This window comes from Scardinius erythrophthalmus (assembly GCF_964197995.2).
Source record: "Scardinius erythrophthalmus genome assembly, chromosome: 12".
In the NCBI taxonomy this organism is placed as follows: Eukaryota; Metazoa; Chordata; class Actinopteri; order Cypriniformes; family Leuciscidae; genus Scardinius; species Scardinius erythrophthalmus.
The window spans coordinates 41,765,426-41,780,425 of record NC_138232.1 but is presented as its reverse complement, the minus strand read 5'-3'; the positions used below and the strand labels follow the sequence as shown (position 1 = coordinate 41,780,425).

Sequence of the window (15,000 nt, the reverse complement as noted above, 5' to 3'; positions counted from 1 at the left end):
CAATATGAGGAATAGAAGTCATAACTGGCACTAATAACAGTGATTTAAATTTTGCAAGTATTCAACCACATTATTATAAAGAGTGAGCGAGTGTTGCGGCCAATCACAGACAGTCAAACCAAAAATTATTCAGACACCCGATATGATTTTTGATATTTTTTTACTAGTGTGTGCAGGACTCTATAGTTGATTTATGGAAGCGAGGAGAGCAAAAAATCTTCATACTGTTGAATAACAGTAAAATTATACAAATTTGGGACCAAAAATGATTCAGACACTTTGAGCTGATCATGTTTTGCTGAAGTGTGTTTTGTCTTTAATTGCTAATGCTCTTTTACACACAGACTGAACAAAATGAAGCATTGCTTGGTGATTGGTTGAGCTAAACTGGTATCATCTAATTGTGTAGTTAAATTTAACAGCTGACAGATATTCAACATAATTCATGTGTGAGACAGTCTAACAGAAGGACGGACAAAACCAGTGAAATTGTCATATTTTATTACCATTTTCTAAACTATCGCGAATAAACTGTGATAATGTGAGAAATGTTGAAGGTGTCTGAATACATTTAGGTTTGACTGTGTGTTGAGTGCATGAACACAATAGCCAATCAGAGGCGTTTACGGATCCGTTAAACAGCGCTCAAAATGCTAGAGGGAAGTGCTGGTGTCGTCACATTTAAATGTATATCACTAAGCCCAGAAAGATAGAGAGAGAGAGAGAGAGAGAGAGAGAGAGAGAGAGAGAGAGAGAGAGAGAGAGAGAGAGAGAGAGAGAGAGAGAGAGAGAGAGAGAGAGAGAGAGAGAGAGAGAGAGAGAGAGAGAGAGAGAGAGAGAGAGAGAGAGAGAGAGAGAGAGAGAGAGAGAGCGAGAGAGAGAGAGAGAGAGAGAGAGAGAGAGAGCGAGAGCGAGAGAGCGAGAGAGCGAGAGCGAGAGATCAAGTGTCTCAATAAACTGTCATCTGTTGAGGTCACAGAGGTCAAGAGGTCAGTGGGTCAATCCAGAGCTTACAGCAACTTTAACTTCTAAAAACAGCTCAAATGAACTCTGTGTCATCAGATGCTAAACCTCAATGTGCATCAGTTCTGTCAAAATCATTTAGAATAGTTTTGCTTTATATTTGACACTGAGTTCAGGGTCTGTCGTAAACGAGGACAAACACACACACACACACACACACACACACACACACACACACGCTATTGACACTCAAGGCCAGAATAAGCTCAACGGAGGAGCCATAATTAACAACATTATCACTCAGAGAGAGAGAGGGCTTTACTGTGAGTTCAGACCGCAGTGTGTGTGTGTGTGTGTGTGTGTGTGTGTGTGTGTGTGTGTGTGTGTGTGTGTGTGTGTGTGTGTGTGTGTGTGTGTGTGTGTGTCCCTGTTCGCTCGTCCATCTGTTGTTGATTTGACCAGACTGAATGGTCTAGCGAGGCAAACCCAGACGGGAAGAGCTCAAGACGGGTTACTGGTGCCCAGACGCTTTAGATCAGGATTAATCCAGGTTTACCACCTCCACACACACCCCAACATCTAAAATAGCACTAACCAGGTGGAAAAACAACATCGCATTGATGTTTAATATGTGGAGCTAAAGAAAACGGTCTCGCCGTAAAGACGATCTCTCAAGAATTTAAACGGAAGGAAATGCATAGAATTGCTTGATGTCGTTGTGTCTGGTTAGGACTGACTAACTAAACTCTTATTTTAAATGATCCAGAAAAAACAGCCGAGGTGGACAGAAATGAAGTACGTTAGTCCGATTGACTTGAAAATTGGTATGCAGTGTCTTTGTCCAGGTCTATGAGGACGTTGGCTTATCTCGAAAAACATGGCCGCCATTAGCCCGTGAAATTTGAGCACCTATCAGACAAGGTTAACCGAGGCCTATCAGAACAAAACTTGGTGGGCATGTTCGACTCATGGCCCTAGAGGTCGGTCAGAATTTTGAAAGAAATCGGCCACTAGTTGGCACTAACGAGTTTTATGTCTCAGTAATCATGTGGTGTTTCACACATCCACACAATATACATATCATTTGATAGATCTCCTCATACTGAACAACTTTGTCTCAAGAACTACTGCTGTCAAATCAAATAATTTGTTGAATATTTGAGATTATTTGAAAACTCTACTTTTTCGCACTCCTCATTGACCGTTTGTCCGATTTGCTCGAACCTTCACATGCATCATCTAGGGACCCTCATGGCAAAAAGTTGTCAAAAGAATTTCAATCGATGAAACCATTTAGCAGATAATTTTTTTAATATATTTCTGTTATGGCCCATTGTGAGTAACATGTCTATATATTGTGTGCACGACGTAGAAACTTCACAAAACTGTGTAGATATAGAGAACAACTGATTTTGAAGAAACATGTTTAAAGCCATTATTTTTTTTAAAGAATTAGGGTGCACTGGTACTATAGATTTATAGAATTTGCGTATTCTCCAACATGGATATTTTATAGTTTCAGGCCAACATTTCGGTTCGGCCTAGAGCCCAACAGCATAGTTGGCATGAAGGTCTTAAATGCTTGAACCCCGCTAACTGCTGCTTGCAGCTATATTTTCTTTTAATTTCTGGTGAATGGTGCATGTGGATGATGGCACAGCGTACATACAACAATAAAACAATGCTTTGACATAAAAAAAGGAAATTTACTTTTAAAAGCAAGTACTTCTGTATTTTTACTTAAGAAAAAATATGTCTTTAAAACTTTCACTTGTAACGGAGTAACCACTTCTGTCCTGATTTCTTCGAGGGGAGGGTCTGTGGGCGGTTGAATGTTTGTGTTTTTTCAGATCTTTTGATATAATGCTCAAAATAAACTCATGACGGAAAAACACACGGTGAGCATCAGCTTTAGTTTCTGCCCTGAAGCCTCAAGATCAGCCGAACGCTGTGAGTGTGTGTTAGAAATCAGGAATGGAAAGAGAACATTGTGCTGGGTACGTTTTTCATCTTCAAACCAAACTTGGGTCTTCAGCTGACAAAGTTTAAAACCCATCTGGCTAGCGCTCTTCCCAATAATGTTCACGCATTAGATCAGTAGAAGGAGAGAAGACGATCTTTAGTGGCTGTTTGAACACGTTCGACCACATGAGCGTTTACATTACGAGATCAATCCGGTTGAATGTGTTTTCTTCTACATCTGGAAGTGGTCAAAAGTAGACAAGCTCAAAATGTTTTACACCTGTATTTAGAACCTACTTGTGATCCGATCGACCAAAACGCGTATTAATACCAGAGCCTTAGTTTTTAGTTTTTATACTTTCCATTCCATTTAAATGTGAAATGGGTCTAAATGCTACAAACAGAAGAACCTGAAAGTAACAAAAATGAAAGACGTTGTATGATAAGAGCACTTCAGTGCCTGACTGTCACACACACATCACATAAAGCTGCTGGATATTTCATTCACATCTTCAGTCCATCTCTCAGGGATGGACAGAGTCTGTCCTCCATTTCACATCTCAGTGAATCCATCATGTGATGCTCCAGTGAGTCCTTACACTCCTGCGAGCCTCTAACACACTCATTCACACACACACACTCTCACACACACAATGAATTCTGAGCTCATCATACACACACACACACACACACACACACACACACACACACACACAGACACACCTGATGCATACTACTACACATTCACACCACAAAACAGCAAAAATAAGTCATGTTACAAAACTCCCATTTACTTTTGAACACTTCAGCTAATTCGCACAGTTCCTCAAGCATCTAAAACACCAACAAAAGACCTAAAAAATGAGAATAACACAAGCATAAGTAATTAATCTAGTGGAGAACGCATTACAAAGAGTGCTCGATTGAAATAGTCCTCAATTGGCCGGTGCCGATAATTCAAATATCAGCCGATATAGCGTGAAAACATGCAAATTATACGTCAACATCAGTGGTTGATGTCGGAGGTTTGATAAACCACTTTCCGCAGCTCATCAATGCCTAAACCAGAACAGTAGAAACGATCAACTATAAACAATGCATGAGAACCACAGCGCAACAATCCTCTCCAAATCTCTTCTTAACACATCTAGACTGTTTAAAACACTTGGCTATTTGTAGGTAATGAACAGTTACAAACATTCCCAAGCACAACACCTGTATCTAATCAGCATTAAACACTGAATAATAACGAGAAAATTGAGCAATTTTCTTTTTCTTTAGAATAATTTGCACCAATAAATCATTCACAATATGACCAAGAACATGCATTAAGAAACTAAACCGGGCCAGTTTTGATTTGGTTAATGGTGTCCATTTCTTATAACCCAATTTTTTTTCCTCATCGTAGCAAATTTACAACAGAAAACACCAAGAGTTGCATCATAAACGTCTTCAAACTCCCTTCTTCCATTCCACACTGTGTTAGGAGAACAAAAAAAATCAAATCTAACCTCGTCTCTTACCTTCTTCAATCGGCCGTTGCGTGTTCCTGCGAAGACCACCGTGTTCCCGCGATAATCGTACGCAGCGACTGAAGTCATTCCGTCATCTTTGTCGATGAAGAGGGGAGAGCCCTCGATGGTGCTGGTGCCCCCTAGAGGCTGGTTAAAATCCTGCCCGCAGAAATTATCATCGATCTGGAGAGGCTGAAACAGAGGAACAGAGAGAGAGTTAGAGAAAGAGACTCCGCCAAAAGGGTCAATGACTGGGTATGGGTGGGTTTTCCTAAAAACAGTATCAGCGGATGTCACACACACACACACACACACACACACACACACACTCACAAACACACACAGCAGTTAAGGTCATTTATTATTACATGGATGCCAAAACGGGAAAGCAAGGTCACTGTATTGCAGGAAACCCTGGAAAGGTGACATAAGGACACGAAAGTTAGTGAGTGAGAAAAGGCTGATACATATATACAATACTTATAAAACCAATGTACTCATCCTGTTATTTTCGAGAGAGAAAGAGAGAGAGAGAGAGAGAGAGAGAGAGAGAGAGAGAGAGAGAACTCTGTTTCTGCGCCCACAGAACTCCAATGAAAGCACTGATAATTCCACAGAATGTGAATGTCATCCATTCACAAAATTCCATACATTCTCCACCCCGTATTTCGAAAAAAGCTTTCGAATAAAAGGTTAAATATATTTGGCTAACTTGCCATACTTTAGAGCTGTAGACTTTAAGAATTATATATCTACCTAGGGTTAGAGTTTAGGTTAGACTTTGCTTTATATATAAACAATAGTCTGTGGTATGTGCTCATTCAGAAAGCTAAGTGTGTGTGTGTGTGTGTGTGTGTGTGTGTGTGTGTGTGTGTGTGTGTGTGTGTGTGTGTGTGTGTGTGTGTGTGTGTGTGTGTGTGTGTGTGTGTGTGTGTGTGTCCTCTAAAGCCGCCCAGGCACACATCAATAACCTTTCTTTCTTTCTCTCTGTCTTTTCTCTCTTCACCTCCCCTTTTCTCTTTGTTTTTCTTTCTGTCTTAATCCATCCAGAAGAGTCTCTACCTCACAGCAGGAAGAAAGGAAACAGAAGAAAAGAAGAGGATGATGGGCATCAATTCACTTAGCAAACTCACTTTTTCTCCTCTGAGCTAAAAACCTGATGTCTAGCAGTCACACTTCAGACACACACACACACACACACACACACACACACACACACACACACACACACACAGCCTGGCTGGAGGATTTATGGCTTTGAAAACATCAAAAGTAATTTAATTCACCATATTTATGCCATCATGAGCTGAGCTTATTTAAATATCAGTCTTGTGTAGTCAGACTTTTAACTATTAGCATAAAGGCAAATCCCTGTGAAAACCCCAGAACACAAAAAATAAATGGAAATTGGTACTGGAGAGATTTTTACCAAGTTTGATGCAATGCATTATGGGTCTGTCTTCTCTAAAGCGATGCTCTACCATTCCAAATGTTTGCAGTTTGAAGGATTTATTTTATGTTTTTAAAAAAGAAGTGTCTGCTCACCAAGGTTTATTTATTTGACCAAAAATACAGTAAAGGCAGTAATACTATGAAATATTAATAAAATCTAAAATTTAGCTGTTTTCTATGTGAATATATGATAAACTGTGATCCTATGATCTACCATGTGATCAAAGCTGAATTATCAGCATCATTACTCCAGTCTTCAGTGTCACATGATCCTTCAGAAATCATTCTAATATGATGATTCGATGCTCAAGAAATATTTATGATTATTATTTATCATTGTTGTAAATAGCAATATTTTATAGCATTATAAATGCCTTTACTGTGGTTCATTTAATGTTGAATTATGCTGAATTATTTCTTCAACAACACATCTTACAGACTCCAAACTTTTGAATGGTAATGTATGATGCATCTCAGGTGTTCATGACACAAAGACCTTATTCTGCCTGAAACAGAGCTCGAGTCACACTGCTATTTCACACTTGACTGATGCTGATGTGATGCAGTATTCTCTCAATCCTCATGGGTCACGCAGAGAAGATGAGCATTACATTCACTCAAAAGTGTGTGTGCTGAAGTAATTACATTCTCTCACACACACAAACACACATTCACACTTTACTAGTGAGGTGAAAACTAATACAGGACTAAACAGGTTGACAAACCAAAAAAACACACACAAACATAACTCACAGTGTGTGTGTGTGTGTGTGTGTGTGTGTGTGTGTGTGTGTGTGTGTGTGTGTGTGGTTTTCAGACTGCTGATTATGTGTCTGCCCAGGGCAGAGGCGAAACCAAACTCAACACACCACATTCCAGACAGAGAGAGAGACACATGTGACTATGTAAACTACATTCTAACAATTTCATGCGTTAAACGAGTTATTAAACGCACTGCCCTGATCGGATCAGTGTGAATCATTCAAGCAGCACTAGATTTTCAACATTCTGTTCTGATGAGGTTTAAACGGCTGATTTCTGTGTTTCTGTGAGTAAGAGCCCACAGGTGTTTCTGTCAGACAGACGGCAGTAAATAGGTTAATTAGCAGTGTACTCAATCTCTGACAGGCAGGATGCCAACAACCACAATAATAAAGAATTAATGTCACGTTGTCAAATTTATTTGTCTTGTGGTTTCAAAAACCGTAATACGTTTTTAATCTGATAGATTATATCAAATTAAAAGAACATTTATTTGGAAACAATATTTTTAAGCATTATTTAAAAAAAAAATTCACCATGGACTGCACCAAAGATAAGCAGAAACTTTGATTTCCATTTAGATTGCAATTTAAAATCCATTTAGATTTGTTCTAAACTAGCATAAACCCTGATTTTAAATTGAATATGTTAAGAAAGGCTCCAAAAAACACCCTATAGGCCTACACATTTTGGATGCAGGTTTAAGTACTTCAAATTCAACTTTTGGACTCACTGGGCAATAATTATTTGTCATATGAGCCTCCATTTAAAACAAATGTAACTCACTGATCAACATCACTAATTGCCTAGTTAGTTGTTGGATGACTAGTCAACCATCTTGGATGTTCTCTAATTGTTTCACACTGAAATTTGGGGTCAGTTGTATAAAGGCCAGGTTTATCCATGATTAAAAATAAGACAAGATAAAAATACATTAAGTCAGTGGTCAGCACAGTGTGAAGAGCCTATTATAATTTATTTTGACTCTATAAATCCTGAAAGTGTAAAAAATAATAATAAATAACTTGAGTTTTGAGAGAGTTTTAAGAGTCTTGAACGGTTTCTAGTGCTGAAGTATTTAGACGTCACACGTTCAGCCACTCTGTATCAGTTTTGCTTCCCCAAAACGTCTTTCATTCTCTATTAATCCACCCGCTTAGAGCTACAGATAGACTTTAAATATAAAGAAAGGGAAAAAGATCAAACCGATTTGGAACGAGTCAGAAAAATAAAAATGGGGATCTTTATCTCTGAGTGCTTGGTTAAATGAAAGCCATTCTTTGCCATTGAAAGCCCCAAGAAAGACAGAGCGAGTGAGACGAAAAGAGACGAATGAGGAGAGAGAGATTAAGAGTGAGCGAACGAGAGGACGAAAAGCAAGCCCTGGTCCCAGAGGACCGTGATGGCAGAGTAGATGGGATCAAGCCTCGCTAAATGAATTAGAAAGCATGAGCGAGAGAGCAACTCATGAAATTTACTCAACTCCCCTAATGATGTTCCTGTCTGACTGAATAATGGAAGCACTTGGGAGAAAGACAGCAAGAGAGAACGGACGCAAAAGGAAACAGGAGGTGGGTGACAGGAAGAGTGCTTGTGATATTTATATTCTACAACGTTTTAATGAAGTTAGACACAAGCTAATAGTGTAGTCGAGGTACTTGACAATAGTTGCACTGTAGTCTTGTCCAGTGTCGTTCTTAAATTTGCATCCCAGCCCAATAAGAAGACTCTACTAAAGAGCAGTGTTTCTCAACTCCAGTCCCAACAACCTCACAGAATGTTTTAGATGCCTCCATATTCAAACACACTAGGGGCCAGATTTACTAACAGCTTGCGCCAGCGCAAACCCTCTTTTGGCGTTAAAAAAGTACTGTCAGGACTTACTAAAGACACACAGTGAAAAAATAATGCTGAAAAGGCGTGGAGACAGTTATTTTTGCGGCTTACCTTAATGCATTTGCATTTGTAGGAGTTTGCCTTTCAGGCACAAAATTTATGGGAGGAGAGTATTTAAATGAATCACGCAAGGTGATTTACTAAGGTTTGTGCTCGCCAATGTACTGGTGTTTACGCCATTATTTACCGCCCGAAAGCATGTCTTAAACCAGACGCTACCTGGTAGATTGCGTTGGTCATTATAGAAATGATCTGACTGCATCTGTGTACTTTAATTTGCACGTTGTCAGAAGATCACGTGCAGAACCCATCAGTGCTGTTTTGGAATTGCGCTCTCACACTAATTTGCCCTGTTTAGTAAATCTGCTCCTAGGAATATGATGAGTTAAATCAGGTAGTAAGACATCTAAAGCATTCTAGTAGGTGGGTCTCCAGGACTGGAGTTGAGAAACACTTCTATAGAGGACTTTACTAGGCCACTCCTCAAAGTTCCCAGTTGTCCTACCCGTACGACCCTAGTCTGATATACAATTTCTCCACTTATATCTAATCACAATCACCCTTTGCACCAAGATAATGGAAGCTGAACTCTAGCAGAGGACATTACTGAAGCACACCCATTCATCCAACCCAACAAATCAATCGTCATAGCCATGCAGTGTGTCTTAATGGCCTGCCATCAGAGACTTACCGAGTTGATGCATGGTAGCTCCTTGTTGAGTAGCCAGGGCAAAGACAGCCTGCCCTCTCCTCTATAGCACGATTGAATCCTTTCCTTGATCTTCTCCTTTATTTTGGTTAGCGTGAACAGGCAGAGTGCTGACTCTTTTGGGGGTTTGGCTCGGTTCTTCTGGCCTTGGGAGAAGACCGTAAACAATATGTCCTCTTGCTCAGACACTCCCAAAGAGTTTGCAAGTTGCCTTCCGGGTTTGCTCAAGTAGGCGTCCTGGATCAGCCGATACTCTACACCATCTTTGGTGCATCCGATTGGGAACTCCACGTAGGAATAGAACCTGGGATCATCGATACAGAGTCGGACGATCTTAGAGGTGAAGAACTGTTCCCCGCTGGCATCAGGAGAAGTTAGTTGGGTATCCAGCTGCAAGGTCAAGTAGTAGACAAACTGCTCACTGCTAAAGCTGTATATGTAGTAGATGTCAAACGCCGGGAATTTGGAAAGTGTATCTGACGGGATCTTCAGCTGCGATGAGACAAACTCGTCCTGGTGGACAAAGCTGAACATGTCAGCATCTTCCTCATTGGCCATCAACTTACGGCTGGAAAGTGTTGGGAAGTACTCCGATTTCCCATCGATGGGCGTCCCAATGAAAAGCTTGCTGATATCACCCTCAGAGATGATGACGCCGGACATGGTTCCCGACTCAACGACGCTGGAGAGGTAGTGTTCCTTGCGGTGTTGTGGCTCGCCAAGCTTGAAAAGGTTATCCAGGCGCAGAAACTGACAGATGCCTTGTGAGGTGCTTCCACAAGCAATGAGTCTGTTTTGGGGATAGTCTATTAGCAGCAGTTTGTTCACATTACTATTTGGGGAAAGGTCATGGGGGCATAACTGTACACTCGGAGGTGGATAGCATTTCTCATTGTCTACTACTGGACCCGTCTCATGACTCCTCAACTTGGTCAAGTTGCTAGAGAGCTTGTAGATCCAGTTTACTGCACCAACGTAAACATCTCCTGTCTTGTTATGGATGGCTAAATGCGTCAGACCCCATTCAGGGGGCAAGAAGGACTTAAATGGCTCTGGTGCTCCTCCAGAAAGGTGGGGGGAAATGCAGATTGTCAGCAGCCCAAGGAGCATTACAGTCCTTGGGCTAATAATGCATTGCGGCCCCTGCTGAGGCCACATATTTGCGCTGGTCCTCACAAGTGAAAGCTGCGGTGATCCACGCTATTAGTCTTCAATCTGGGACTTTTAAACGAACTCAACAAATAAGAAAGGAAGGCAGGACAAGCCTTATTGATTCAATGCTTCCTTGCCTTCTCACACAACCGTCATCCACTCCAACATCCACCTCAGTTCCTCGTCCGGGAATCCTGCAGGGCAAAAAAAATACACATTATGGAGTGCAAATGTAACATATCTGATTCATTATGCATCATTTCTCAAAGTCAAACAGTGGGGAAAGAGAGTCAAGACAATATCTTTCAGTTTGCAACCAATCATTTAGAACCGTGGTCGAATGAGGCGAACCGTGTCAACTTTTAATTACTAAGACTGATAGCTCAGAGGGTGAAGATGGATTAGAGATGTACTGTAAATAATCTCAACACCACAGCTGCAGAGTTGGACCCGCTTCAGCACTGGCACAAGACATCCATCATCACAAAGTGTCTGACAGCAGCTTTGTGTAGATCAAGTATGCAAATAACGGTGTACCTCTAAAAGGGCCCTGAACAACAAACAAGTCTAAAGTCTTTGAGGTCTGAAATGCTTGAAGTTGTTCTAAATTTTACAAGGGCAAGAAAATTACATTGTCCTGTTTCAAGTCAACATGAAATGATTCATACAGCTTTTTCTATTCTAATTTACAGCCCTGAGAACACACATTTCAGTATAAAACCATTAAGAGTTCCACAATGCATTATGCATATATGATTCATATATGCATTTTAACGATTATATCTGTTCACCATGATTATATGATCCACAATTCTTTCAGAATGGTGACAGACCATTGAGAAAACTGTGGTAAACAGCACTAAAATATGCTATACAATTATTTGTAGTAACTAGGTCCTGTTTAGATCAGATCTCCTCAAATCCAGTTCTGGAGAGTCACTGCCCAGTGTTCAGATAGAAGACACATGAACAAGCTAATTAAGGTCTTTGGAGTTACTAGAAAATGACAGGAAGGTGTGTTTGATCAGGGTTTGAGCTAAACTCTGCAGGGCAATGGCTTCAAATCCAGCCCTGGTTTAGATGTTGCCATTTAGTCAACAGATCAACAAACTCAGGACTGATATCACAGTGAATTAAGATCTGGACTGGAAACTCAAAAGGGTGACCAACCATTAAAACCACAGGTTACTCCAGAGAAACTACACCTGTAGTTGTTTGGGATAAAAGTTAATTGTTAGGAAATTAATTGTTAGGAAAACAAATTGCAATTGTGCTGATGACAGAAAATAAATCCAAACAAACCAATCTGAGTTCACCACCATTTCCACTGGATAAAATGAGACGACAGAACTACAAAAACAGGAAAATCTCAGCAACAGGAGAAAGCCGGAGGCAAGCGAAAACTGTGAAAGATAAAGGAAATAAAAAGAGGAGATAGTGAAGAGGGAAAATAGGAGGAATGGTTTCCTTTCTCTATCCTTTTCTTTGCCCATTTCTTATCTCCATTGCTTTTTTCCTGTTTGCAGTGAACTGATGGTCTTCTTATCTGTCCATCATTCCCCAAGGACGAGATGATGGGAAGTGGCGTCATTCCACAGATCTCCAGAAACATGCGCAAAAATGGACCAGAGAAAGGAAATTATTCCTCTGTCTATCAGCAGAGGACCAACCAACCAAAACTAACTCAAATTCAATTTTAGAGATGAGCTACTATCATATTTTTTACAGGAAATTTCAAATACTTTGTTATTTTTCCATACAATTAGTAACCATAGCATTACCAGTGTAACCCAAAATGGTTCATACAATCACTATTACTACTGTAAAACCATAGTAAATTAATATAGCTCTTCTTCAAACAGCATAAAGAAGCTTTCAGAATCTGTTATTTTTTATTTCTATGATAGTAGTGGCTAATAGCAAGTGGTTATTTTATTACTGTATTCATACATTTTATAGGAAGCCATAAAACGTAGAGCCAGTTGGCTCTTTAAAACTATCAAAAATGTATCCTACTACCATGTTTTTGGACATGTGCCATAGTAGCATTATGTATTATTTTAAGTACCACAATATGGTAACCATTCAGTACTCTGCAATTTCCATTACTGTACTATGGTACCACCACTGTACTGTAAGGGAAGTCATAAGATCTCTCTGAGTTACTGTGTGTGCACTTGCGTGCAAACCAGAGCAAAAGAAAAAAAGAAAGAGGCAGAAACCTGTAGTAGATTCCCAAACCTCATTTCTCTTCATTTGAGCGGTGCGGCCGTGACAGAGTCAACTGTAAATATCAAACCAAATTGCATCTGTATCCCCTCATATTGCTATCTGGCAATGGAAGTATTTGTAGTGATTTTAGAGATAAAGTCTAAGAATGAAAGGGAATGAAAATGAAACTTTAGGCTAAATGATAAAAAATGTAAGCCAGAATGCCTCAGAAAGGACCGACATCTTAAGAGAATTATCAATCTCATCAAGAGATAAAAGAAATTCTTGCCTAACATCCCTGAATGCTTTCTTTCATCTTGTGTTCTCATCTTCCACTTTTAGATACGCCAATTTCCCACGAGTACCTGCACTTCAGACATCAGTAAGCGCTTAAATGACGCCAATCAATGAATCTGCAAGTGCCTGAATCTGCCACTGAATATTTATCTGTGTGTGCATAGTGCTGTTATCATAGATGCCCTTGTTTATATCACAGATCTCAGCCTAGCTCAATGTTATCAGTGGTATCAGTTTCTACTTGTGTCAGTCAAATGAGCCGTTCGCACACATCCTACCAGAAAACCACAGACTACTGAGCAAACAATACAATCCTAGAACCTGTAGGCACATCTACCACAAGATTAACAACAACACCATGGAAATGCAATGCACAAATGTCTTTGCAGTGCAAAACAAAAAAATGGTTCATTCTTAATTTTACTGTAAGCAACATATAAAATGTCTTTTTTTGCTTTTTTGCTTTGGGCAAAAGACGTTCCTGGTGAGATTCACCCGCCACACACAAACGCTGGAGCACATTTCAGCATGAGGAACATGAGACAGTTAATATGGAAGTCAATTCATCCTCCATTTTTCCCACAGCTGCCCGAGGACACGTTATTCAGCGAGTCGTCTCACAACCCTTCTGCTTTAGAAAACAGAGCATAAATTCACGTACACACACACTGCGGACAGACCTCTAAACCCGTCTCCTCAGATAATGGCGAGCGCTTGCAGGCGGACGGCTGATTTATTACTTGTGGCATATCAATTACAGAACTCGCCTCTCAGATCTGGAGCGAGAATACACACAGAATACACTCCGGAAAAGACGAGATGCGGCTCACGTGTTGAAGACACACACAGAAGCAATATACTCAGGTAGTCTCAGGTGGGGAAAAAAGCAGACACAAACTATAAGAAACTTATAAAATAGAAGAAGAAAGTACTATACCAGAAGCATTTTGTGCACAATGTGCATTTCTGAATTATGTTCTGTATTTGCCAGAACGGAGCAAACCGTGGATCCTGAATCCCATGTAATGTGCTTTACATGACTTTACATTCGCAGGGTGACGAACTAACTGGACAGCACTTACGGCTTTAAACAACTAAGTTTAAAGTTTAAAAACTACAGTTAAAAAGGCTTATCACTGCATACAATACACTATTTAGGATTACGTGTTTTCATACATAATATTTGGGTGATTCTTCACTTTGACATTTGTGATGTTTTAAACTGTGAGCGATGGAGGATGGGAAGGCGAACACGAGTTCACAGGAAGTGGCGAGTCAGCAATGACACGGTCATTTCACAGCTCATTATCCCATTAATTTAACATGCTAAATAAGCCTCAGAGAAACGATCTGCATGCAAAACTCAACATGTGTGTGTATCCAGCAGAACACAGATGATACAGCGCTGACCTGTGCATGGAGGGGTATGGAAGTAAAATAATGGCAAATATGTTTTTGAAACAAAAACGCTTGTTAAATTTGCACTAACTGAAAAAAATATGGATTGCATGAATCGAATCTGAACCACTGAATTTGTATAAGTGAATTTGTAGAGCGAAATATAATGGACCGAAAACTGCCTGTTGAATATTAGGCTATATTATATATTTTTAAACAGAATGTATATTTTGGAAGTGAAATCGGAAAGGTGAATATGGATTATTAACTTTTTAATAATGAAAACGTTTGTGAAATGTTATGAATTGAATTATTCACAGCTTAAATATACAACCATGTTGAATTTCAGCTCGTAAAAATGCAAGCCCTAAAAATACAACGCATTAAAATGCAAGCATGGTTTTTCAAGTAGTGCAATTCAAGAAGCTTTTTTGTTTCAAAAACATTTGGCATTATTTTACTTCCATGAATATATCAATGCACACCATAATCCAACAATTATGAACTGTATGCATAACATTTACCCCAAAATACCACAGTGAAATCATAAAAAATTTAAATGGTCATCTTCAAACATTATAAGTAGATTTATAATCTAAAACTATGTGAGCATTTACAGTAGTAATACCTGAAATAAGGCAGGGGAATAAACAGATGTTGTTTACACTCGTCCCTTTAATGCCT

The 15,000-nt window shown here is 39.7% G+C and overlaps 1 protein-coding gene across 1 annotated transcript in view; it reads right to left on the bottom strand.

The window, feature by feature from the left end:
- plxna1b (plexin A1b) overlaps window positions 1-15,000 on the bottom strand; it is a 156,478-nt gene that overhangs the window by 117,836 nt on the left and 23,642 nt on the right. The window contains exons 2-3 of the mRNA XM_081381179.1: window positions 9,241-10,604; window positions 4,449-4,631 (exon numbers count right to left, since the gene is read on the bottom strand). Of these exons, the coding sequence (XP_081237305.1) occupies window positions 4,449-4,631; window positions 9,241-10,416 (1,359 nt within the window). The 5' untranslated portion in view covers window positions 10,417-10,604. The remainder of the gene's footprint in view (window positions 1-4,448; window positions 4,632-9,240; window positions 10,605-15,000) is intronic.